The sequence below is a fragment of the Aristolochia californica genome, unplaced genomic scaffold (genome assembly GCF_029961685.1).
Source record: "Aristolochia californica isolate CCGP_79_NKW_82.1479 unplaced genomic scaffold, dmAriCali1.0.hap1 SCAF_9, whole genome shotgun sequence".
Taxonomy (NCBI): domain Eukaryota; kingdom Viridiplantae; phylum Streptophyta; class Magnoliopsida; order Piperales; family Aristolochiaceae; genus Aristolochia; species Aristolochia californica.
Window position 1 is genome coordinate 6,397,429 of NW_027182290.1, and position 27,701 is coordinate 6,425,129.

A 27,701-nucleotide genomic window follows, 5' to 3' on the forward strand; every position below is an offset into this window, starting at 1 on the left:
GAGGGTGTCTGTGCGAGTGAACGTAACCAACGCGTGCAGCGACAACAGTAGTGACTCTTAGATTCTCCTGAAAACCACCAAACTTTTGAATATCATATCTACCAACTAATTGAGTCCACCTCTCTCTTTTTCTCCCTTACTACAGAGTTACAGTCACAAAAATCTAAAGTGGTTCTTCGATCAGCAACGTCGAAGTTTACAGTATCAAATTATATCATCAATAATACAGGGAAGTGACGCATCCCCTGTTTCCTTGGTGAGTGTAAACTTCTTCCTCGTCATCCCCCTCGTCTTCGTCTTCGCAGGATTCCACACCATGAGGAGCATGGCCGACGCCGAACGCCCGCACATGATCTTTTAGAGATCTCTTGTGCTTGAAGTCGGAGCCGCAAATGCAGAACCAGATTTTCCCGCAGTTCTTCTCATGTGTCCGCCAGTCCCCACGGACCGCAAAAGCCTTCCCGCATTTCCGGCAGCTGAAGGGCTTCGCTCCGTGCTTCCGCTTGTAGTGCGTCTGAAGAGTCCGGAAGTCCTTCAATGGCTTCGAGCTTGGGTGGTCGATGTTGTTCTTGCAGCCCTGAGTGCAGCAGTAGCATGGCAACCGCAGCATGGCCGAAGACGGCTTTGCTCCCCGCAGGGATTCCGGTCCTTTCCTATATTGTGACCCATGCCCCCATAAATGCATCTATACACACCAGAGGCGACAATCAATCATCCCAATAAGTTTCTTTTAGAAAATTAAGAACAGAAAAGGTCGGTTGCATGTTTTACACAAGAGTGTGCCGTTACCTGCAGATTATTATAACGATTGAAGGTCTTGTTACAGACGATGCATGAAAACTGCGCAGAACCGACCATGATCTGGGCCGGAGAGGGAATCCAGTACCTCACATCCGCTAAGCCGGCGCTCGAATTGGCAGAACCGCTTCCAGGGGGGCCAATATGAAGAGCCACCGTGACATTACTTTCGTCGTTCAAAGACGTTACGACAGCTTGGGGAGCATGAGACTCTTCCTGTGACCCGATACGACATGAGCGTGGAGAAGAAGACTGTCTCTGGCCAGGAGGGCGGAGACTCAGTAAAACAGAGTCTTCGTCAATAGAAGAAGAGAACATAGTTTCGGCAGGATTCTGAAGGAGAGACAGCCACTGTTGAAGAAACAATAGAGACACAGAATGACCAGGAAGTTTGGTAGCTTGATGTGAGGCGCATACTGTAGCGAAGATGGTGGCGACGAGTGGGTGCTTAGGAATAGACACACGGAAGAATCATGTAGATTGGAGAGACAAAGTGGAATAGAAAAGAGCCTTTATTTTGAGGGAGTAGAAGGGATAGAAAAGAGCCTTGAGACCAAAGGGATGAAGAGTGACGGGTTTTAAATAGAAGGGTGGAAGGGTTGGGTGGTCGGTTAGATTGTTTTAGGCAATATGATTATCTTAAAGGAAAACAAAAGCAAAGAAGAGTTGCACGTGCAGCGACGGAAATTGAACTGTGTTTATGGAAGAGGAGTAGACAAGGTAGCGGCAAAAGAGGGGAGGCTCTTGCCCATGCATGGGAGGAATTCAAACGGAGAACCGAGCCTTCCCTCTCTCTCTCTCTCTCTCTCTCTCTCTCTCTCTCTCTCTCTCTCTCTCTCTCTCTCTCTCTTTCTCTTTGGGACGACACTCGAGGGCCCTTCTTTGGAGCCCTCCCAGATCTGTTAACATTGTTAACACCCCACCTGAGTTTACTTTTGTTCGGATAAAGGACTGCAAATTTGCCCACTGCTTCTCTCTGGATTTATCTCTGAGCTAACTGATCTCTTTGCGCTTCACAGTCATTTGATGCTTTGTCTTTTGTCTCGTTGTATGATCTGTAAGGAACAAGTTTACTTTGGGATGCGGAGCGAACAGATTGTAATTTCCCTGCTTAAACTTCACGAATTGAATAACCCATTTCTAATATAATACTAAGGAACTCGTGTTTGCTCGAATTCATAATGCCTCGTTCGTGTCTTTTGCACTAGAATTATATAGACGTTTTTTTCTCTTTTTTTTAAGAGCTTTTACAGACTGCACTATGTGGTAACAGATGACGATCTGTTCTTACGTGAAGCCTGATAGTACAGATGAAAGTCTTCTGCATCGGAACTTAATGACATCTGCCAGTTGTACCTCATTGACCTGCATTTCACAAATGGGTTCTCACGATCCAATCAAGACATGACGTGATGGGACCCCATCAAATGATAGTCGACTTCAGCCCTCAGACCTGACAGTATAGTACAAATATTAGCGACTAATCCAGCAATGTAATATACCATGGAACATATTAAATCTTCTTTTCAAAGAACAGTCGTTGAAGAAACTGTGGGTTTCTGTAATCTGCATTTTGTTTCGAAATCTCAAAGAGTGGGTTACGCCTGCTAGCCAAACGAGATAGACCTTAGGAAGAACGGAACAGACTGGGGACACACTGAGCCTTCTATTGTGAAGGATATCCTGCTCTAACATAAGCCCAAAGATTAGGCTTCCATTATGGAAATCAGAGGTAGAGGCTAAAAAACCCGGATAACCATTGTAAATTTTTGGTATAAATTCAATGTAAACTCTCACTATCAATTTATGGTGATTACAAAGAGATTAATTAAATCTTACATGGTATCAAAGGTCCACGTTAATCTTTGTCGCACTCCTTGAGCTCAACATCCGCCACCACTGCAACTCAGTTGGATCTGCCCATCGGACCTTTGCTTTGGCATTGGCATAATCACCACCCTCGCTGCCGGCATCGGTTCAAGATACTGACCCACTCCTTTTCCACCTACCAATTACGTCATGACGTAAACGTCACCTAGTGTATCCGCTTCGGCTACAGTCACCCCCTTTCTTGGTCTAACCTAGTACAAGATTCTTCATCAACTGCATCATCGCCACGTCCCATGGCTCTACTTTCTCTTCCACGAGATCACCAAAAACATCAAAGACCTCACCATCCTTGATCCAAGTTCGGCTTGTGCACATCCTCGACTCTGAGAGGAGAGACCACAGGGATCGGTATCCCGCATTTTCGAGTTCGAGGGCTAGTTCCTTCTTGGGTAGAGGCTTCACCAACCCAAGCAAGGGAACCCGGGTTCGTATAGGTCTGTGGTTCAAACCCGTGCCCAACTTAGTTCAACGTACTTGGTTCATAGTTTTTGGCACAATTCCCTCATCTCTCGGTGTAATCCATGACGTTAATCTCAAAGGTTAGAACCACGATGTAGTTGGTCTCTTGGATCAAACCTCAATGGCCACTGAATTATTTTCATACCCTAATCCACACGTTTTCCATTAAAATCTTTTCCACAACCTACCTCTTCTGGAAAAGCTAACTTCTTCCCCTTCTTCAGAGTCAAAATCCCCTCGGCTATGTGGACGGAACCCTCGCGCTACCACTTCAGTTGGTCGCCGCAGTCCTACCACCCCTACTGTCAAATATATGGCATGGAGAACAATGGATTAATGTCTTCTCAACCTCCTACTTTCCTCCCTCACCGAGGAGGCAATGATTGAAGCCATTGGCTTCTCCATTGCATGTGAGGTCTGGCTCGCGTTAGAAATTGCCTTCAATCACTGGTCGAAGACTCGAGAAATTAGTCTCAAATATCATCTCCATTAGTTGAAGTGCGACAATCAATCTATTGCCGCTTACACCCCCATTTTCAAGGGTCTTCGTAATTAGCCTCACACGATCGATAGACCTATCGACAACACCAACAAACTTTACTAGTTTCTCCATGGACTTGGAGCATATTCCTCCATCTTCTCCATCACACAAATGGCCCTCTAACCTCATCTCCAAAGCATAGTTCTCCTGCTTCTCTAACATCATCTCCAAAGTGAAGAACTTTGAGCTTTTCCATAATTGGCTCAAGAGCCATGTTCCTCCCGATGGTTTTTTCACTGCCGCATCCCGTGGTTCTGACCAGTCGACCCACCGCAGCTCTGGTTGATCCCATGGCTAAACCGTCGGTTCTAGCAATCATTCTATCAACCGAGGCCGAACCCATTATGGTCAAGGGCGTAGTCTTCCTCACTCCCAGATGTGTCATCTCGACGGTCATTATACTGATCGCTGCAACCAGCGTTATGCTCGTAGTGAGTCTCGCACCTTATCTTATTGAGGCTTTCACTGGATCGTGCTCTCTAAATGGGTCTGCACCCTCTGATTGGTCCTTGGACACTGGACTTTCGACCATATGTCCAATGACCCATCCACCCTGGATCAGTCCACTCAGTACATGGGTAAGGACTCCATAGTTGTAGGGAATGGTGCCTCTTTACCTATCACACACACTGGTATTCTCTCTTCTAGCCCAAATATTTAAGTGTTAGATGTTTTAGTTGTTCCTCATGTCACAAAAAAACTTCTCTCCATTAGTAAATTAACGTCTGATTTTTCTTTATCCATTACATTTACTAAAAATCTTTCCACTGTTTAGAATGGTCTCATAGGAAGGGTGGTGGTGGCCAGTAAGAGAGATAATAACTTATATGTGCTGGAGTGTGGACATGCTTCCTATGATTTATAGCATGCTCGCCTTGGATATGTAAATCATTATGTTAGTTCTTCCTTACATAAAAAAGAGCATCTTTATCTTACATCTCTATTACCTTTTTCATCATTATGTAGTACATGTCAACTTGAGAAAAATCATCATTTGCCATATTCACATCATGAACATAGGTCGTCTAATGTGTTATATCTTATTCATTGTGACATATGGGGCTCTTCACCTGTCCACTCCAATTTAGGATTTGCCTTTTGTTGAATTAAGGACCCCATGAATAATAGCTCGAGCAAGGGGAGAGAGAAAGAAAAAGAGAAAAACAAGAAAGGTTCTCAGGTTGAGAGCAAAGAAGAAAAAATAAAAGAGCTTGGAGAGAGAGAGTTTTACCCGAGAGAAGAGGAACTAAGAGACTTGCTTGATTGATTTTCGGGTTACAATCATCTCTATTTGTATTTGAGGAGGTGATAGAGTCCATGTACAAGTAATCTTAGGACTCCTAATTACATTCCAACTAGAACTTTGTAAGATAAGCCTATCATGATAAGATTATATTATTTATTTAATAAATTAATTTAACTCCACTTCTAACTCTTCATTAAGCACGTGAACCAAGATAGAAAGCCAGCTCGTGGTCCTATCTTTATGGGTCCCACTTGATCTTTCCAGCTCATGCTGATAGGGATACGAGCTTGTGGTATCTTTGTGGGTCCCACTTGATCTTCAAATCTTCTATTTAATTCCATCTCATGTTCCTTATCTCCTAGCTTGAGCCAACTTGTATGAGGGCCCTTGTTGACATCTCTTGACCTCATGGTGGGTCCCACATTGTAACACCTATCATTTTCTCTCCAATGATGATTTTTCATGATTCACCTGGATTTATCCTTTGAATTTCAAATCTGATTTTATAATGGTTTTACCCATTTAAAAATTTGTGAAAAATCAACATTCTACTAGTATTAAAAGTTTTCAAAGTCATGGTGGGGGCAAATTTACTAGCACTCGCCTCAAAACTCTTATTCGTACATTTGGAATTCACCATCAACTTTCTTCTCCATATACTCCTACCCAAAATGGTGGTGCTGAATGCAAACATCGTTATGTGACTGAGACTGGTCTGACACTTCTTTTTAACTCCCTTGTCTCTCCTTGTTTCTGGGTTGATGCCTTTAGCACTATAGCTTATAACACCAACCCTTTGCCCACATAATTTCTTGGAGGTAAATCACCATTTGAAGTTTTATATGGTTCTTTTCCAAACTATGAAAATTTTCAACCTTTTGGCTGTCATGTTTATCCTTGCTTACGTGATTATCTATCTAATAAATTTTTACCTTTTAGTATTCCCTGCATTTTTTTGGGTTACAATCCCTCTTATAAAAGGTTTAGTTGCCTTGATCCCATCAATTCTCGGATCTACATCACCCACCATGCTCAATTTGATGAGCACAATTTCCCTTTTATCAATACCTCTTGGGCTCAACCACAGTCCTCTCTCCATTTTTCTAACTTTCTGGAATCTAGTCTTCTTCATACAGACCCCCCTCCTTCCTTTTGTAGTTCCCTCCTAGCCACACCAGGTTTCCAGTAATGAGACATAGATCTCCCCTCCTACTCTTGCTTCTGCATTTTCATTGGGTTCTCACCATATCCTTATATGAGTTAAAGCTGGTATTTTCAAAACTAGCTATCCACCCAACCTTGGTATTGTGGGATCCACTGGACTTCTCTCAGCTCTCCTTGTCTCTACTGTACCTAAAGGTTTCAAATTTGCTTCTAAAGATTTTATTTGGTTTGCTGCCATGGATGAAGAAGTTCATGCATTGCAAAATAATGGCACTTGGATTTTAATCCCTCGACTTGCCAACTCTAACATTGTGGGCTCCAAATGGATGTTTCAGACCAAATATCTACCTAATGGATCCATTGAGCATCTCAAAGAATGCCTTGTTGCCAAGGGCTACGCTCAGGTACCTGGTCTTGACTACACTGACACTTTTAGTACTATTGTAAAGGCTACCACTATCCGAGTTGTGTTGTGACTAACAAATGGCCTCTTCGACAACTTGAGACTAAGAATGTGTTCCTCAACAATACTCTCAATGAAAATATTTATATAGAACAAACCTCTTGGGTACATTGACCCTCTTTTAGCTAATCACATTTTTCAATTACAGAAGGCTCTCTATGGTCTCAAGCAATCCCCTCATGCCAGGTTCCAACGATTTAGCTTATTTATCACTCAACTCGGTTTCTCCTACGGTCGTGCTGACACTTCTCTGTTTGTCTTTCAAAAGCACCCTAACAATATCTATCTGATCCTTTATGTTGATGACATCATTGTTATTGGCAACAACTTAGCTCTTATAAACAGCTTCACTTGTAAGCTCAATTATGAGTTTGCATCTAAGGATTTGAGACCTCTCAATACTTTCTTGGCCTTGTGGCTTTGCCAACTGTTGATGGACTATTTGTCAGTTGGCTCAAATATGCATGGGATATTCTTACTCGAGCTCAGTTACTTAATAGCAAACCTATCCATACATCTGTGGTCATTTTCTAGCATCTGTCTACTGATGGTTTTCTATTTTCAGATCCCACTATTTACAGGTCTCTTGTTGATGCACTTCAATACTTGACCATCACGGGCCCTAACATTGCCCATGTAGTCAACTTTGTTAGCCAACTCCTACATGCCTCCCCCCCACTGAAGATCATTTTCTTGCTGTTAAGTGTATTTTTAGCTATGTCAAATACACCATTCACTTTGGCCTTACCTTTCGCCCATCTGATACTCCTTGTGCTCTAGTTGCTTACTCTGATGCTAACTGGGCAGGTTGTCCTGACACTCATCGCTTTACCTCTGGTTTCTCTATTTATCTTGGAGACAATTTGATTTCTTGGAGTTCTAAAAGGTAATCTACGGTATCACGTTCCATTTGTGAATTTGACTATCGTGCTCATGCACAGACTGCAATAGAATTTCTTTGGCTTACACATCTCCTTTGTGATTTACATGTTCCTATTCTATAATGACCTCTTCTTTTATGTGGCAACAACAATGCAATCTTCCTGAGTTCCAATCCAGTTTCTCATAAGCAAGTCAAACATGTTGAATTATATTATTATTTTATTTGAAAACTTTGTAATCACCGTTGTAAATTTTCTGTATAAATTCAATGTAAACTCTCACCATAAGTTCGTGGTGATTACAAAGATTTTAATCAAATCCTACACCTATCTCCCCTTCCTGCAAAGGTGGGACCCCAATAAAACTAGGACGTGACTTTCCGGTGGTTCTACCGGGCTTACCCTTTCTGTTACCATGCATACCCATTGGCTCGGACACTACTTTGTGTAGACACGCTAATAATAGAGCTTTCTTTTGGTTGGTAAATGACGGTGGAGATAGGGAGGTACAGTGATGAAAAGAACAAAAATGCACGAGAAATCCTCCCGGTTCAGACAGAGACGGACAACCTATCTAAGCTCTGAACTCATCTCGATCTTCACACACCATCGATTTTATCTGCACAACAACTATCCAATGTCTTGAAATTCTTTCTATGTCCATATCGTTTTGTTTTCTAGCCTCGAACGTTCACAATCCAGGTCACTTGTATAGTAAACGATAGGATACGGAGCATCCATTGATAATTGATATATAAAGGCAGTCCCCGTGCTTGCAATTATATCTGCAAAGCAAGAGGAACTGGGGAAAACACTTTATTTTTTTGTCTGTTCACATTACTGCGACCTCAATTGTACGTTTTTACCCGATCGTTATTGTCCACAAGAGTTTTGGCGAGTCTAACCAGCCATAAGACCTTGGAACCCTGTCCTAGAAGAAAAGCCACAGAAAGTCTTGGGGGAGAAGAGGGTAACAGAGTAACAGTAACCCTGAACGTAACGTGGAGGTATTGTCGTTACGTGAAGAGCAGGAAGAGACGGTGCAAAAAGGAGATCATCTAAGAATGGGTTTTACGACGCAGCAGAAGCAGAAATTACTGACCTCTTTCTCTCTTCTGTTGTTTTTTCTCTGTTCTCTTTTCTGGAGTCACAAGGAGACACCCCTGACATGATTTCTCGTGTCTACCATTGCATGCTTCCTCCAGTGCGAGCGTGTGATTCTATTGGCCGTAGCTTGTCTTCCCCCTTTGAAACGTTGGAAAGACGACTGCCTTTTGCCATTTTCTTTACTGCTCTACCTATGCCTCTCATCTATGTACCTTCTCTTCCTCTCATAGGGATCGGATCGGATGCTCTTTCCTTTCTCCGCGTGCTCTTCTGAACTCTTTCTGGATTCGCACGTAGTTGCTTGTTCAAGATGACGACTATACACGAAGATGGGATTCCTTAATAAAGGAAAAGTCAATAAACAGAAGACGGGATTCCGCTCACTTCTGTTCTCCAATAGGATGCGAATAATTGAATGGTGACTCTTTTTTCTCATGGATTATTTGTGTTAAGAAAGATAATGCCGTTTCATTGACGAGGAGCCATGCTTCTGGTTTGAAATGTTTCCGGAAGGATTTTTTGCTTTTTTGTACCAACCCCACGTAAAGTATACACCGGAACGCAGTAAAAGTAAGCGGAGAATCCCCTTTCCAAGGCAAAAATGTTGAAGCTTTCATGCTGAGCTCTACTTGAAGCGGTCCTAGCCAAAAGGTCACCTCAGAAATTTCCTTCCCTGTAACTATTAAGAGTTATGGGACATAGAAGGGTCCCCTTTAGTGTGGGTCAATCCGGCATGACATGAATCATTAGTAGTGAATCACCTTCAACACAACTGTGCTGTAGTTGTTGTAGCTGTTATGCAAGTAACATTCATCACCCAAATGACACTGAAGACTTGAAATTTACATTAACATGGCAGAACTTAAGGGAGCAACGCTTGGGTTGTTGTGTTAACTTGGCAGAACATAAGGGAGCAACGCTTGGGTTGCTGTGTTAACTCGGCCTGGTCCGGGCCCGGTCCTTAATCACCATTCAACACAAACAGTAGTTCACTAGTTCAGCACCCAAATGACTCTGAAGAATTGAAATTTACATTAATACTGCTAAAAGGGTATGAACTAGAAAATATAAACAAAACATTTTTTTGTCCTTCCAGTTGACAAAGTTCTCTTTTTCCAAATCTCAGGGTCAGAAGCTCATTACATACAGGTTGCAAATTTTGACTGTTAAGTGATTTCGATTACACAATAGGTACACTTCATCCTCAGCATGACTTTCTCAACAGAAATATCTTGTTTTGGTTCCGCTGTCCATGGAGGCGGGAAGATATATATGTAGTTAAGACAGGGATAAAACTTATGAAGTGGAAGAGACTCCTAACAGAAAGTTCCATCCAGAGACACCCCATCATTATCATGGGGCACCAGTTGGGGAATCAGAAAATTCCACAAATACATAACCACAATTAGGCCACAATCAAGATAAATTACGCACAGAACTTAAAATTAAATCAAATACAACACTAAATTAGTTGAAATATAAATTAGGGTTTCGGCTTACCTTCTGAAAATTGGGAAAATCTAAGCCCAATCGAAGAAATCCACGCCTAAATATCGAAAATTGAAGGAAATCGAAACCGGAATAGGTCAAATCGAAGGAAATCTCGGGGGGGGGGGGGGGGGGGGGTGGGGGGGGTGTGGAAAGGAGCGAGAAGGAGAAGGGAGGGGGGAGGCCGAGAGAAAAAAGAGAGAGGGAGAAGGAAGAGTGAGGTCGAGAGAGACAGAGAGGAGATGCGTAGAAGAGAAGAAGAAGAAGATGGGGTGAAAAAAATTGAATGATGACAAGAGAAAATTGAGAGCGAAAACGAGAGATGACGAGAGAAAGCAGAGAAAGCAGAGGGAACAGAGAGAAAAAATACGAGAGGAAGAAGATGGGGCGAAAAAAATCATCAGGAGACGAAGGCTGAAATAGGTAGAAAACAACTTTCCCCCATTTTTGCCTGAGCAAATGAAATGGTGTAATTTAACTTCAATTCAAGTCTTTCAACACTAACGCCATTTTTTTATGAACTAGGTAATGTGGGGGGAATTCATTCCACTTCATTGTGGACTAACCCCCCTTTTGTGCACAATCTCAAAGCAATAATTGATCACTACAGTTATTAGAAGCCACTCTTAAGGGCATTGCTACAAAAACTATAGGATGATCTTCAGTTCTTCACTATCCTGAGAACATTTCAAGGTGCATTTTTTATCACAAGCTTCCATTCTATAAAAGAAAAATTGAATCTCCTCAAATGAAGAATAGGTGAATGTCTACTAGAAGAACAAAGATTCAATTAGATGTCCCTTAGGGATCATTTATACCACCATAGGAAAATACAGAAATTGGGAAATCATTTTATCTCTAACTAATTTTCTCATTAAAAATCTTCTTATTTGAAAAGAATGACCTTAGACCCTTTGTTTTTTTTTGTTTTTTGTTTTTTTTTTGCATTTCTGCCATAGAAAACAACCGAAAATTAGTTAGTGTTTGTGTCTACATTGAAAATAATATTTTTATAAATAATAATAAATATAGTTGAAGTAAGAGAAAAGTAATCAAGAACCACTTTAGTGCTTTCCGGTTTATTCTATCTCCAATTTTCTATTGGAGTAATAGGAAACTCATTTTCAACATTTGTCAAAGGTAAAAGGAATCAAGCTAAAAAAAAAAATTGTCCCCAAAAATGTCACAAACATAAAAAATTTTATCCAAGCAAAAAAAATTTCTCTACGAATTTTTCTGCAGTTTCCTATTGGCCCAAACATACCCTTAGTATGGGATAGAAGTAAAGAAGTTAATACCTAATGTTCTATGTATATCATTTGATTCTTCCATGACAATAGTCCACACAATGAATGCCACATATGCTTATTTGAAAAGGATTGAGAAAACCATTAAAAGTTAATTGGGCCAAAATGTTCCAAAATTTTGGAAGGTAGGGCCCAAGCCCACACGATCAAAGAAGGCCCACATATCCAAATGTGTTGGAAGATCGGCCCAAGTCCATAAGACCAAGGAAGGCCCATCCATCCAAGAGATATAGAAGACGGGCTCAAGGCCCACAAATCAAGGAGAAGGCCCATAGACCCACATATAATGATGGCAAGATGGTAAATAAAGAGTCATCTCATAGAGATGGCATTGATGTAATGAGGTTAAAGTTCCAGGGTTAAAACCCTAAACCCTAAGTTCAGGGGTATTATTATAATGTAGTAGTTTCATTAATTTATAAATTGAGATTCAGGGGGAGGGTTAGGAAATCAGGTCCATAACCCATTATTCCTCTAATTTTCTCTCAATGAGTCTCATTCTCTTTTTCTCCATGAGCTAAATTCATGGAGTCCTAAAAATTAACATGGTATCAGAGCATTGATTTTTAGGACTAGTAGTATGGTTTTCAGATTCCCGAAACCCATTTTTTCATATTGTTCACAGTTCGTTTATAACTTCACTTCCAAAAAAATTCTGTTTTTTTTTCCATGCGATCAGAAATAATCATCTTCCTAGGTGGACTATTACGACTACGGGTCGATCCCTGCCTCATTTGAGCCTCCACTGGTCTACAAAACCAATGCAGGACAAAACACCCATCTACTCTCACCGGCGGAGTCCCAAGAGAGAGGGTCATTAGTGCTTATCCGGGATGAAATCACCAACAAGATGTGAAAGAGCATGATGAAGTGAGCATCTTACTGGCTTACTTCTATCAACTTCAATTCCAGAACAGACTCTGCTATTAATCAGAGTCATAAAACCATTATTGGTTGAAAAATTTTCTATTGAAAGTATAGAATGTGTTGTTGCTGGTTATGCCAAATGAAGTCCTCGAGGTTGGTGAAGAAATTACTCTATCTCTTGAAAGAGACTTCTCGCGAAAGAGATGAACTGAGGGAGCAGCTGCAGAAGTTACTCACCAAGTTTTGCCAAACAGAACCTTATAATCTTCTTCCAATTCACCAGTGTGAATGCACACCTATCAGATTTTCGAAAGGAATTACCAGCAACACATATTTTGACTGGTGATCTACTGTGATTCAAGGCATACTCACTACTGGCATTTTTTCTTCCAAAGCTATCAGAATTATCTTCCTAGATTCATGCTAGCTGTCTCTGCTTTTACAGCCCAAATGTTGCTGATTTCTCGGCAGCTTGGATCACTGCTCCATCATTGGTTCATCGCTAGACCTCTTCTGTGTCTCGGTTGTTGTCATATTTTTTGTCAGATTTGTCGCAATTATCATCGTAATTGATCAACTGTCCATCTTGATTCTCGGGGCTTCTTGGCTGGGATGTCTTTAAAATTTGTTGTTTCATCGTTGTTTCCATCTGAAGCCTGAAATCAGCTTGGAAAAGATTTGTTCTCTTTACTTAAATTTGCCGAGAATACCTCTGAGTTGGTTCGGTACGATGTTGTACTCCGGATTCTAGCGAGTCAAATATAATTCAGCTCTGTCTCTAGGGGATAACGATCTGTTACATGTTGGCGTAAGTTTATCATCAGTCAAAAAGTTTCCTTTGCTGATGTTTCTCAGTATTTAGTCGTTGTTGGATTCAAAAAATTCTCTAATTGTCTCCTTTACTTGGTGGTCTTATCTTCACCAACTTTAGAGATGATTACTTCTCATTGACATCGTCTATGACGAAGTCATATTGATCTTGAATCACTAGAGTTAATCATCTTGGCATGACTGAATATTACTGTTGATATTTCGAAAACTAATCTGCTGGTTTGATTTATTTTGGGAAGTCTCTCGTTGTTGTCCCATTTCTGCTCAATGACAGCTCTGCCGCGGGGAAGAAGATGATTGTTGCCCATACAAGTTTCCTAAGTTAGGAAACCTGAATTAATCAATGCGAGGCCGAGCCTATTTTGACCAAAACTCGGACCGGGCCGAGTTAACACAGCAACCCAAGCGTTGCTCCCTTATGTTCTGCCAAGTTAACACAACAACCCAAGCGTTATTCCCTTATGTTATGCCAAGTCAATCAGGAGCAACTCAGATCGAGTCAACCAGATTTGAGTCAATTTAATGAGTCAACCAGGTCTAGGTCAACTCAATGAGTCAACCTGACTCGGGCCACTTATTTTTCTACCTCTGTATACATGTCTGAGTCCCGAGTTTTATACATATTTCTACCATGACTTGGCTATATTAGTCTACTATTTGACTCGACACGACTTGGTAAAATTTTCTCCTGTTGGATTATTATTTTGAAGGATTGACAAATTATTCCTTGGTCAACATATTATTTGGTACAGATATTTGCATTAGATTATTTCATGGGTCAATTTTACAAGGATTATTTTGGTTCGTGTTATTTGGGCCCAAACCCATTTCAACTGTTGCTATTGTGTTTCTTTGGATGAGACATTATTATTAAAGAAGAGGTGGCCTCAGTACCTTTTCTCATACCATAATTTATTTAGCTCTCAAAAATATCATGCTTGGGACACCATGAGAGTTGGTGCCCGGATTGGGACACCATCATTTATTTAACTCTAAAAAATATCATAGTTGGGACACCATGAGAGTCGGTGTCCGGATTAGGACACCATCATAAATAAGCCCAGTTCCCCCCATTAATGTCATTTATTACTCCCACCACTTGAGATTCATTGTACTATGGAGGGACACCGTGATGGAGGAATTTTTTTTATTACACTTCGGGGCAATGCCTATTACCAACTACCTATTAGAAGATAGGAGTAAGCCCAACATCCAGCATGAGGACGGTAGTATGGGGCAATGTCTTAATAGCTAGGAGTGATTTTACTCTCACTTATCTTATGCTAGCTGGGCCTCATGAGCGAGAGCACTTGCGTGAGAGGGAGTGTTGGAAGATGAAGGCATATTGGAAAATGTGCTATTTTATACAAAAAAAAAGATTTTATACATCATTTGCAGCAAGTTGGGAGTTCATGTTGTTCTCTCACTCCTAGCTTGTGGGGGAGTGTTGGAAGATAGGGCCCAAGTCCACACGACCAAGGAAGACTCACATATCCAAGTGTGTTAGAAGATAGGCCCAAGCCCATAATACCAAGGAAGACCCATACATCCAAGAGATATAGAAGACAGACTCAAGGCCCACATATCAAGGAGAAGGCCCATAGGCCCACATACAATGTTGTCAGGATGGTAAATAAAGAATCATTTCATAGAGATGGCATTGATATAATTAGGTTAAGGTTCCAAGGTTAAAACCTTAAACCCTAAACACTAAGTTCAGGGGTATTATTGTAATACAGTAGTTTCATTAATCTATAAATTGAGTTTCTTGGGGAGGGTTAGTAAATCAACTCTATAACCCAATTTTCCTCTAGTTTTCTCTCAATGAGTCTCTTTCTCTTTTTCTCCATGAGCTAAATCCATGGAGTCCTTAAAATCAACACAAAAAATAAAAAATAAAAAAAAATCCACCACTCTTAACATTTTGCAAAAATATTTGCCTCAGTAAGCATTGCAAAAGCTATGGATTCCATATGTTGAAGACAAAACATATATTTGTAGTATGTTTAAGCCACATCTTTAGATATGAAGTCAAAGGCAATTTATCTTTAGGTTAACCACATAAACTAGAGAATTTGAGGCAGTAATTAATTTTCTTAGTTTATTGCTAAATATTATCCGAGCGGCCCTACATCACCATTGTGTATCAGTAAATCATTGGCACCATCGTTTTAATTGTATGCTAATTTGCTATATCAAAACACCTAATTCATCTACCAAGACACAAATTGATAGAACTCGATATTCAGGTTTATTTGAGCAACTCTTGAACGTCAAAGCTCCATGAAGTAAATTTTGATCCACTAGTAGAAACATAGACTATTAGTGAACTCAAATAGGTATGAGGACTACAAGAAAGTTATAATATTGTAATCCACTAAAATAAAGTATGTAAATAAATAAAATTTAAAATTATGCTTACATTTACATATTGTTCTTCAAATCCTTTAGTCCAGTCGTACTATGATTAAAGAGTCATTCAAATTATTCAATATCAAAATAATTTTCACCTTATAAATTTTAAAATACAAAAGTGTGTTACACTAGTAATAAAATAAAATTGAGACTTAAATACATACCATCTCCTCTCAAATGCACATAAATGACTCCGTGCTTATAAAATTGTCTATTTTTAACATTTTTTTTTATATATTTACTCAAGGATATCTCTGCAACTTAGAATTATGCAACACGAGTAATACATTGTATGTTATTGAAAATTTTATTCTCAAAAGTAGGATTCTAATTACTTGAAATCCCCTCCCCTAAAAGACACTTTGACTCTACCACCACTAATCAAGTGTCAACACTATTGCATGATCACCCCCATGTTGCCTATACCAGGTCTGTATACTAGTTCGGTTCTATCAAACGCAACATACCTTATCACATGCATGACGACACGGGCCTCTATGCTACCCCAAATATCAACATCAAACATTTTCTTCAAAAAGAGAAGATCACATAACAAATCCATTAATATCAAATTGAACATTAGATATTTGTTTAAAAAATTCGATTATTAAAATTTTAATATTTAATGATATAAGGGTATCCATATGATAAGTGATCATTGGTGTGGGCCTTAAAATTATGAACCCTTATGTTCATGCGATTCCTAAGGAGGTGGTCGACCCAATGGGCAAAGTGAGAGTTATAGATCCTTGATGCCCTCCTCTGTGAATTTCTAAACTTCATAGGGATCTTCCTACCTAGCTCTCATATGATGTCCTCCTCTCCATAGCCCTACAATGGGCCACATCGTCACTTAAGTGAAGGTATATGGATGGAGAGGAATCTATATACACATGAATTATATAAAAATTAAATACATATGTTAGATTCTAGGTTTCATACTTGAGAAAGTTTAGGAATGAGAAAAAAGAAAAGAAAGAAGGAAGAGAAGAAGAAAGGAGAAGTTTTGGAAAGAGAAGGAGAGTGAGAGCGAGATTAAAGAAGGAGAAATTTAGGGCACAATGAGAGGAGCTCAAGTTGAGTATTATAGCCCTTTCTACTCCTTTTATTTATAGTGAAAAGTTTGATAAAAAAAGAGAGACCAAACTACCTTATACATGATAGAAAATAAATCAGTAAAAGAACCTTAGCAATTACAGGCTATGTCCTTATATAAACTTAGTTCATCTTCTTGAATGCTTCTCAAGCTAGTGCAAAAACATCAAATATTCTAAATCTGGAGTAACTGGTGGCGAGAGGACCACTTGCTATTGCTTTTTGTGAAAATATTTGTTAACTTTTGGATGAAATATAATGTATAGATAATACACATGCTTGCAATTTCTCTCGAATAAAATGGCGATCAATTTCAATATGTTTTCTTATTTTTTGAAAGATCGAATTTCTATCATCAAGGGCTTACGCAACAACAAATCGCTTACTGCATGTTCTATAGCTCAATCCTCTACTTCAAACTTGACCTAGCCACGATAATTTATTTTTTGCTTCTCTAAGAGACTAAATTTTCTCCTAACTATTGTGTAGTAACTAGAGGTAGATTGCTTATCATTAGGAGAACCATCCCAATCTATATATGCAAATCCTTCAATATTATTATGCTCATAATATTTATGTAATAATCCTTGACCTAGAATTTTCTTTAAGTACTGAAAGATCCTTTCTAATACCAACTAATGAGATTGTTGAAGTTGATGCATAAATTGACTGATCACACTAATAGAATTAGATATGTCAGACTTTTTAACTGTGAGGTAAATGAGTTTAAAACAAGTCATTGAAATTTACTAACATCCACATTATTTTTGGAGTTAGTACATAGTTTAACATTTGGATCCATATGAGTTACTTCAAGAAAACTGATTTCAGCAAACAAATACTTCTACTAGCGAATTAAAATAGCTGGTGGAAATTATTATACCAGTGAATTTAGAAATTCATTGGCAACAAGAATATATTTACCAACGAATTACAAATTCATTGCTATAGATCAATCTCTACCAACGAATTTTAAAATTTGTTGGGAAAAGGGTTTCTTGTGAAAATATGTGTTTGACCTGCCTTTGGACTAATTTAAATTTATGTTGTGGTATTGGAGAAGATGTAGATGTGGGAAATTATAAAAGGCTAGTAGGAAATTTGATATATCTCACTATAACTGGACCTGACATCTCCTTTGTTGTAAGTGTTGTTGGCCAGTACATGCCTCATAGCTCTCACTAGCAAGACCTAGAATGGATCATTATATGCTTAAAAAAAAGCTCCTGCAAAGGGACTCTTATACAAATGCCATGACCATATGAATTGTTGGAAGATGGGCTCAAGCCTACACATGGTGGCTTGATGGTAAATAAAGAGTATCCTCATAAAGATGACATTGATGTAATTAGTTTAAGTTTTAAGGCTATAATTATAATATTATAGTTTTATTCATTTATAAATAGAGCTTCGGGGGGAGGGTTAGGACACAAGTCCATCACTTCATTCTTCGTCCTATTTTCTCCCCATTATGTCTTCTCTCCTTTCACCATGAGCTAATCTATGGAGTCCTAAAAATCAACATGGTATTAGATCATTGATTTTCATGACTTGTAGCTATTTTTTTTTTAGAATTCCCTAAGTTTTTTTTCTAATTTTCTTCATCGCCTTCTATAGCATATAGTTTGGCTTTGTCTTCTTTATGAGTTTCCCCATTGTCAATTCTTTTCTGTGATGGTGGGTAAGGGTGTGAACAAAAAGATAATAGCTCTCATACTTCAAATGGAAGGAGGTGCACTATACAGCTCATACACTTCCAAATAAGGAGGCATTGTTTGACCAATAGATGGATAAAGAGAGGTCAAGTTTAACTAAAAAGAGAGATAAAAATTAATTCCTCTATGAATATGTATGATTGAGGAAACTTTAAAAAATCTAGTAAGGAAAGTTTTGAGATAGAACATAATAATAGAAACTTTCTAAAAAATTCGCATGTACAATAATTGTTGTTCAATACAACTTGACCAATTTGAAAAGAAAAATTTCAATAAAATTTTTTGGAATAAGGAATATTTAGGAAAAATATAGCTGGAATTTAGAATGAGAAAATAAAACTTTCCAATCTAGAAATTTCAAACTTTGTCAAATAGGAAACAAACTTATGCCATTGCAAAATGATTGCAAGAGGATATTAAGAGGAAACATGACTATTTTTTTTTCCTTTTCTTTGAATTCAAAAAGTTGTTATTAAAACTCAACATACCAATCATAAACAAGGACTGGAAGTGGAAATTTCTCAAATAATGTGGAGACAAAAAAATAAGAGGAATGGATGCTAAAGAATCAGATTTTCTCAACCAATATACTTCTAGCTTGACCTTTAATTCTCCCAACACTGATATCTTTCTCTAGAAAAATTGGATTGAGAAATATTTTTTGGGGTTATAAAATAAACTCACAAATATTTATTTTGACATGTAATTCTCCATATAAATTTTTGGTTTTGTTATCACAAGACTTCCCTCAAATCGAAGCTTCATGCTACCAAACTTTTAATGTTTCAATTGTTGATTCTCTTTGTAGAAAACTTTGATTGAAATCATTCTTTTTGAGTTGTGTTTAATTTATGGAAAAGAGAAATAATTTATTGACTTATTATAATCAGATTACATGAACCTCTAATTATAAGAGAGGACAGTAGTATAGTCCAACTATAATTAAACTACATTTGTCCCAATTACACCCAAACTCTAACACTTAAAGATAAGTCCTAGCATAATTAAATAACCCAATATAAATAGAAGACTAGCATGATTAAAACACCTTTAAACTGAAACTCCTCTATGAGACCTGCTTCTATAATAATCATGGCTTTGTTAGACTTCTTATTGTGTAAGACTTCTTATGCCACCTCATGTGATCATGGTGGATCCCGTATCTTATGGCTTGGGCCCATCTTCCAACACTCTTGGATATGTGGGCCTTCCTTGGTCTTTTGGGTTTGGGCCCATCTTCCAACACACTTGGATATGTGGGACTTCCTTAATCGTGTGGGCTTGGGCCCATTTTCCAACACTCTCCCTTAAACTAGGGTGAGAGAACATAATGAACTCCCAGCTTGCTGCAAATGATGTATAGGATCTTCTCGTATAAAATTGCAATCCTCCATATCTTCCAACACTCCCCCTCATGTTGGTGGTCTCTTTCATGAGGCTAAGCTGGCATAAGATAAGTGAGAGTAAAATCACTCCAAGCCGTATGACATTGTCTATACGCAATGCTTAGAAGTGTAATAAAACTCCTCCATCACCATGTCCCTCCACAAGACAATGACTCTCAAATGGTAGGAGTAATAAATGCCAATTAAGGGGGGGGGGGGGGGGGGCTATGTGATAACATATATGTAGCAATAAGCGGGACATCCCGGGCACTGACTCTCACATGTAGAAATCAGTGATAAATGTCTGTCATTCACAAGACGACAATAAAAGACGTGATAAGTGGGTAATGTCTGTCATTCACAAGACGACGATAAAGACCTAATGGGTATATATATAAATCTCAATTGACTTAAAACACCCATATACGTGATGGACTTAAACTCCCAACCCAAGCAACACACAAAAGGTTGACCCAAAGATGCATGTAAGAGTCAAATAAAGGATGGTAGGAGTAAGGTTGTCAAATAACCATGAAGATAGGATATTGAGGCTACCACTTCTTCAATAATAATATCTCATCCAAAGAGACACGATAGTTGCAGCTGAAATGGCCCTGGGCCTATATAACACGAACCAAAATAATAAAAATGCTTGTAAAAAGAACCCATGAAATAATCCGATGCAATATGTTGACCAATGAATATGTTACAAATACCTCAAAATAATAATCCAGTCAGATAAATAGACTCGAGTTGAGTCGAGTCAGGAATCTTCAATAATTACCACAATTATTATTGTGAGTCAGGTTTCTTGATCTTCAATTTTCTTTGCTGCAAAAACTTCTTCTTAAATGCAAAAACTTCATCTTTTGTGCTCCCTTTTCTTGAATATTTTGGTCACATAAAACTTACCATAACATATGGAATAAAATACCTCTCTCTTGTACTTGTACTTCTCCCCCTCAAGTTGGGAGGTAATAGTAGTGTTCCCAACTTGAACCAAATAACATAGATGTAGTAAACAAAAATATTAACCAAAAAAGGGGTAAGTGAGATATTTTCCTGATATAGTTGATCAATAACAACATCTCAAAAAGCGACACAAAACAATCGGCTTAAACTCAGATTTTTCTATGCAACAGGATACCATTATGACATTTGATTCTTCCAATGCGAATATATCCTTAAATATAGATCAGATTGATATGAAAATTTCTTCTTCTGAAAATAGACTTAAATACCTTTCATCCAATTATAATTTATCTTCATAAAATATAATTATATTAAGATATATAATCTGATAGATTTTGGTCACTATAATCTGGCCAAATTAAGTATTCTTTCTCCTTTTGTCAGCATAACCATTGACTCTTCCAAGATCAATATCTCCATATAAAATACTCAGATAGAGAATTGGTTGAATAGGTAAGAAAATAGACTTATAGATATTTCTTTGGATATATAATTCTTCATATAAAGTTGTTATGGTCCCGGATGTGACACAAGGATTTGTAGGGAGAATACGTGGAATCGTAGGAAGACATGGAGAGGAAGGCGAAAATCAATCCAAAGGGGGGGAGCTTGAAAACCCTAGAGCTCATTGAGAAGAACTCTAAGCCTATTTAACCTAAAATCAATACTTCCCTTTCTCATTACTCTTACTCCTTAAATAGGGTTCACCCTGTCAGGGTTTAATATAAAATATTACAAAAATACCCCTATAAATAAAATATTCCAAAAATACCCCAGTGGCCTAAAACTGAAATAAATAAATTAAATTAAAGAAAAATAATAAAAAAAATTATGTTATTGTGTGCATAACATTACACCCCCCTGGAAGAATGAGTTTGTCCTCAATCTCGAAGATAGGTCTGCTTGCCCGTGTTGATGTCTCCATCCATTCTCAAGTGTCCACCGCGGTATCTGTGTCAACCCTTTAGGCTAAAAAACTAGGGCATCCACCCAAAAAAGCATTTTTTTTTTAAACGATGTGACCAAATCTCGTCAAAATTTCGGATCTCCCACCTGTAGGTTTATGTTTCCCTTCTAGACCGCCTTGGTTGTGGGGCCGAAACATCTTCCTTCTCAATATCATCTTGAACATATATGCTTCGAAGGAAGGAATATCTTCAATCCGGTAGAGCACATCAAAGACCTTCATGAGAACACCAGAAAGTCCACCAGATGCTGCAACTTCCTCTTCCGACTACGCTTCCTTCTCCAATTCAAACTTAGGTTTCCATGTAGTCACCCTAACAGATTCTGCAGTCTCCTCATCCCTAGCTAACAAAATAATGGCAAAAATTACCCCATCCTGCATCGTCCATATCACAATTCCAATAGTTGCAATGGGCCCAAAGTCAGTTCTATCAAGCTCAAAGTACTCATGGTTAGGAATTTGCCTTGGCTGCCAGATACCTGTATTGTGAGGGATAGCAATCAATGGTGCATGCCATATACCCTTGTAAATCGGGTTTCTCTTCATGGTTAGGAATCTGCCTTGGCGGCCAGATACCTGTATTGTGAGGTATAGCAATCAATGGTGCATGCCATATACCCTTGTAAACCAGGTTTCTCTTCATAGGGCTTTTCCACTTACCACAGCCAAGAGCAGACTCACACTAAGGATTATCAATCATCGGTTCCTCCCATTCACCATCCTCATCAGCCTCCGAATCTTCGGCCTTTTTAGCTTCAGGGTCATCAATCTCTTCTGATTCACCATCCACACCTTCGTCTGGTTGCGCTGCCTCCTCATCTTCAATTTCAATTGGGGCATCTTTATCCCACTCGTTAGGCTTTATAGCTTCAGAATATGGAATCTTAGCTCTCCCATCCCCATCCTCAGGTATCTTATCATCTAGATCTTGTATTGTCTTAGGTGGGATAAGTGGAGGCTCAAAATCAGCGGCAAAAATAAAATTGATCGTTTTCTGTCCCTCCCCCTCCACAAGAATCCACAATTCATTGTCAGGTTTCAGTATTGCAGTGTAAACACGGGTTAGCTTATCAGATGGAATAGAAGGAGGAAATTTAAGGTGATGTGCAACAAACTCCCCAATCGTGGGATTCATATGCTTGAGGATGAAATGTACCTTGTTATTGGGCCCACATTTATCTGCTCCCAACATGATGTTGTAGGAAGATTCATTGTCAAACTCGTTGGGCATCATATACACAGCCAACAGAACCTGGGGAGGTGTTGGTCTTGACCATCCCCAGCAATAATAATAGGAAAACCTGCTATTGATGCAGCTCTTCTGACAGCACCACTGTCAAAGTGCATCATGACAATTATATCAGCATATTCTTCGACATGTCGTATGGTAGCTTCCGACGGTTCTCCTTCTGGTGCTGTAGAAATTGTCGAGCCATATCTGTTGTCAAAAGTTCAACCCTTGATTTCACCTCAATAATAGAACAAACCGGCAAACCTTCACCATATGCAATATCATCTTTGCATTCTAACTCAACAAAAAGATTGCCAAATTCAATTTTAGGTTTTGCTGCAGGTTTGACATCTTCAACAGAACTAGACTTTATTTCTGTTGTCTCAATTGAGGCACTTCAAATAGCAGAAACATGCAGTACTGATTCCTCTTGCTCCGCATACCCAACAATAGGTTGAGCTCGAATAGCTTAATCATTTAACACGCATGTATTCTTATCATTATATACAGCACTACTGCATACTTCTGCATTCTCAAAGGTAACAAATCCAAAACATTTGGATTTCCCATCCCCTTCTCTCATTAGCGCATGTAATGTTTCCATACCTACCAAATAGTTTCTTCAAATCTTCATCACCAAAAGGCACACCAGGTTGAAGAATTATGACAAACAATGGTCGAGCATCATACAATTCATCCAAAAAAAATTCCATCTTGTGTCTCAGCCCCAAAATTTTCACAAAACAATTTCAACGCCATTGGAGAGGAATTTTGTAAAACATAGAGGGATTTGAGAAAAGAGAAGACAAAATTTGGAGAAATTTGTCGCAAGAGTTTACCCCAATTTTTTTGGAATTTCATTTTCCTCTGTGCTGTTGAGACCGAGAGTGAGATCGAGAGGGAGCGTGAGAGGTGGTGGCTAGAAGTTTAATCCCACCGGAGTTGTTTCCGACAGCGCCGACAGAGCCTCCTCTTCCTCCGGTGGCGAACAGGAGGACGTTGAGGTGTCCCCGTTGGAGGATTTTCCATTGCATGGTTCGAGTTACACCGAATCAAATTGTAAACCAATATAGCCAAGTTGTGGAAGAAATATGTATAGAACTCGGGACCTGAACACGTATAACCAAGGCAAAAAATAAGTGGGCCGAGTCAGGTTGACCCGGACTGAGTTGACTCGATAAGGAACATAAGCAATAAACGGTCCTCGTGTCAACAGGGTCGTTGGGTGAACTCGGCCCAGTCCGGGTTAGGTCAGAGTAGGTGCGGTCTAGCGCGAGCCTCAAAAACAGCGCACATTTAATTTTCCTAACTTAGGCATAGCTCGCAGAATCAGTGGCCACTGTCTTCTACATCCAAAAGCGGAAACAAAGTTGTCGATGAAGAGAAGCAGTGTCGTCTTCTTCTCCCCTTCCAAACAAGGAAAAGCAAAGAGCGACTTCAGGTCAGAAACAAAAACCTCTCCTCCCAGTGAGCAGAAGCAGAAACATAGCTGAGTCGTCTTCCTCTCAAGCTGGTGATGAACTCAATATGGAAAGGCCTGCAAATAGCTTTCAAAAAGCAGCAGTTAATCAGTAACAATAATGGCGAATAATTTTCCCAAAATAAGAAACATCTGTAGAATCTAATGCCAACAAAGAGACGACCCAGTGAAGGAGGAGTTTTTGAATTATCTATCATAATATTTCTGAAGATAGTAGAAAAATATCGAAGAGGTAGCAGCGACAGTGATACGAATTTGCAGAGAATTCCACTGTTAACGTCTGACTGCTTAGTGGTGATGAAGACGACTAAGAGTTTCCAAAAACCAGAAGTAGAGATAGCTCTCAGAGAATCAATAGTAAACCTTCCCGAACAGATAAAATATATTCTCGACAATCTTCCCAAAATAAACCAGCCGACAGAGCGTAAGATGATAGTAGAGTCATCCCGAGGCGCTGGCTCCCGAATAGCACACAGGACAACAATAAACCAAAGATAGCAATCAGAGGAGTTTCTGGAAAGGTATCAAGAAGATCAAAATTCCAAAAATCAAGCGGCAACTAATTAGCAGAGAGTTACGGGGATTCAGTATTGGCTAGATACCATAACAGAATAAGCAACAACACTCTACGTTGTCTTGGAGGCAATTTTCCATAAATAAGTTTGATGCCAGTAGAATGCTAGAACGATGGATTGCTGGATGTTGTTTCCAGAAATACGCAGCAACAGAGTGAAAGAAACCTTCCAAAAAATAAATAAATCCACCGTAATAACAGGATGAGAGCCAACCGATTATCTTGAAGAGACAAAAGCGATAAGGATCTTCCAAAAGATCACCGAGTAGTAGTAAACAAATAGAGAAGAGGATCCTTCTCAGAATAAGACTTTGTCAATATATAATATGTAATATTAAAAACTCAATATAGAGGTGAAAACCTAAAGCAAACAACAGGTATAGGGTCTGAAAAGAGAAAAAAAGATAGATATGAACCTAAACTGTTAGATATAATAGATCAAAAAAATATCACATTAACTATATGGGTTGATAGAGTCAACTCCCAGAACCTGCTCTAATACCATATTGAATTTATGAAAAAAGGAAAACTTCATTGACTTGTAATCAGAGTACATGAACCCCTATTTGTAATAGAGGAAAATAATAGAGTCCAATTATAATTTAACTACTCTTGTCCCAATAACACCCAAACTCTAACACTTAAAGATAAGTCCTAGTATAATTAAATAACTCAACATAAATAGAGGACTAACAAAACTAAAAGACCTTTAAACTAAAACTCGTCTGTGAGACCTTCTTTCATAATAGTTTTGGCTCTGTAAGACTTCTTATTGTGAGAGTCATAAGACTCTTCCATATTTTATCTTCAACACTAACAATATCTGGAAAGAATCTTTAGAATATCATCTTATTTTCATAAATTTTCCTTGATTTATTTATCAAAGATTGTCTTGCCTGAAGATTTCAAGAAAAAAAAGGCAAGAAAAGGTGTCTTCTTTGATTACTAAGTTGTCACAAATTGAAGGAGGAAACTACCTTATTTAGAAGATTTTTCTGGCCACGAATTTTGTGAGATTTTGTTGGTATTTTGAAAGATTACAAAGAATAGGTATCCTTGCCTTAAAAATTGAAGCAAGAAAATATAGAAATATTTGGCTTGGCATGAGTTACTTGGTTTACAATATTTAAACTACTGAAGTTGTTGATACTAGCTTTCTTTTACTTGATCATACAATAGGTGGATTAGCACTTGAGCATACAAAATATTTGTTGACTTCAAACTGGGATCATTGACATTATCTCCCAACTTGAGGGGGAGAATAGAATGAAAAGTATGAAGGATGAGCACATTAGAGATTACTTGATTTATTGATTATCACACAACTCTTGGTTCAACTTATTATTGGCAGTCTATTACTCGTCTTGACTCACTCACTCACAGTCAAAGCTACTATCTACTATCTGCGACCTTGCATGACTCCAGCTTGATTATTACCTTGGATTATCCTCAGCTTATTACTTGGTGCATAACTTTCTTATTCAAGGATGGACTTATCGCAAATTATCTTTAATTTTATTGCTCTTAAGTACTTTTACTACCTATTGGTTATCCGCTGCTATATAACTACCTATTTGGTACGTGTTATTTGAGCATTGCCTCATTACCGTTGCTGTTATTATGTCTCTTTAATTGAGACATTATTATTGGAGGACTTCTCAGTTACTGATTGTTGTCCGCCTTTGGTTACTTCAATGAAGAAGAAAGCACATGGTGGCCCCAAAATATTATCTTCGGGTGATTACCTTTATCCCTTTAATTGGCAGTTTTACTCCTATCATTTGAGAATCGGTGCCCTGTGTTGGGACACCGCGATGGTGGAGTTTATTACTACACTTTTGAGCAATGCCTATAGACCCACTACCTACAAAGGATAGGAGTGTGTCCAACATCTAATGTGAATCAAGTCTATTATTCACTCAAGAAGTAGTTTTTTTTAGCTACCCTGAGAAAGAGGGTAGACTATGTACCCCACAAAAGGACTAATTTCTGTCTGTGCAATTGAACGAAAAGTATTTTCGACTATAACCATTTTACTGGAATATGGAGTGATGTCTTATGGTTAGGAGTAATTTTACTCTCTCTTATGTTATGTCAGCTGAGCCTCTTGATAAAGAACAAAGAGACCACCAGTTTGAGGGGGAGTGTTGGAAGATATGATGGACTGTCATTTTATACATGAAGATCCGATACACCATTTACAGCAAGCTAGGTATTCGTGATGTTCTCTCACACCCCACTTGAGGGAGAGTATAGGAAGATAGGCACCAAGCCCACATGACCAAGGAAGACCCAAACGTCCAAGTGTGTGGAAGATGGGCTCAAACCCACAAGGCCAAGGAAGAGTAACGAATTTGGTGAAAGTCGGAGGAAGATTAGGGTAATGGACTTATCCAGACCCTCTCTCTTAAGTTGTATTTATAAATATCAAAAGTATTAATATTACAAAAATACCCTTCACCCTAGTAAGAGTGAATAAGATACATAAATCATAAACTAATTACATCAGTGTCATATTTATGAGATGACTCTTTATTTACCATCATGCCACCACTGTGTGGGCTTATGGGCCTTCTCTTTGGTCTATGGGCTTGAACCCATCTTCCACACACTTGGACATGTGGGTCTTCCTTGGTCATGTGGGTTTGCCCCCATCTTCCAACAATTTCCCTCAAGTTGGGGGTAAGAGAACATCATGAATGCCCAGCTTGTTGCAAATGGTGTATTGGATCTTCAAGTATAAAATGGCAGTCCATCATATCTTCCAATAATGGCATCATCACAATTCATTAATAACAGTAGATCTTGGCCACCTACGCCTAATC

The 27,701-nt window shown here is 38.8% G+C and overlaps 1 protein-coding gene and 1 pseudogene across 1 annotated transcript; both read right to left on the reverse strand.

The window, feature by feature from the left end:
* Positions 1–217: 217 nt before the first annotated feature.
* LOC137940595 (zinc finger protein WIP6-like) lies at positions 218–4,085 on the reverse strand. Its single transcript, XM_068785749.1, has 4 exons — positions 3,813–4,085; positions 2,107–2,163; positions 790–1,149; positions 218–685 (listed from the first exon to the last, which is right to left on the reverse strand). The coding sequence occupies exons 1-4, from the start codon at positions 4,083–4,085 to the stop codon at positions 218–220; spliced, it is 1,158 nt and encodes a 385-aa protein (XP_068641850.1).
* A 17,548-nt stretch (positions 4,086–21,633) lies between these two features.
* On the reverse strand, positions 21,634–23,392 carry LOC137940596 (calnexin homolog; annotated as a pseudogene).
* Between the last annotated feature and the right edge of the window lie 4,309 nt (positions 23,393–27,701).

What these genes read in the sequence shown, in the direction of transcription:
- LOC137940595 (XM_068785749.1), bottom strand. Translation starts at nt 4,085, where the DNA reads ATGACCGTCGAGATGACACATCTGGGAGTGAGGAAGACTACGCCCTTG. An exon ending in AACTATGCTTTGGAGATGAG is followed by an intron (nt 2,164 to 3,812) that starts GTTAGAGGGCCA and finishes TGTGAAATGCAG; the next exon opens with GTCAATGAGGTACAACTGGC. An exon ending in ATCGTTATAATAATCTGCAG is followed by an intron (nt 686 to 789) that starts GTAACGGCACAC and finishes TGGTGTGTATAG; the next exon opens with ATGCATTTATGGGGGCATGG.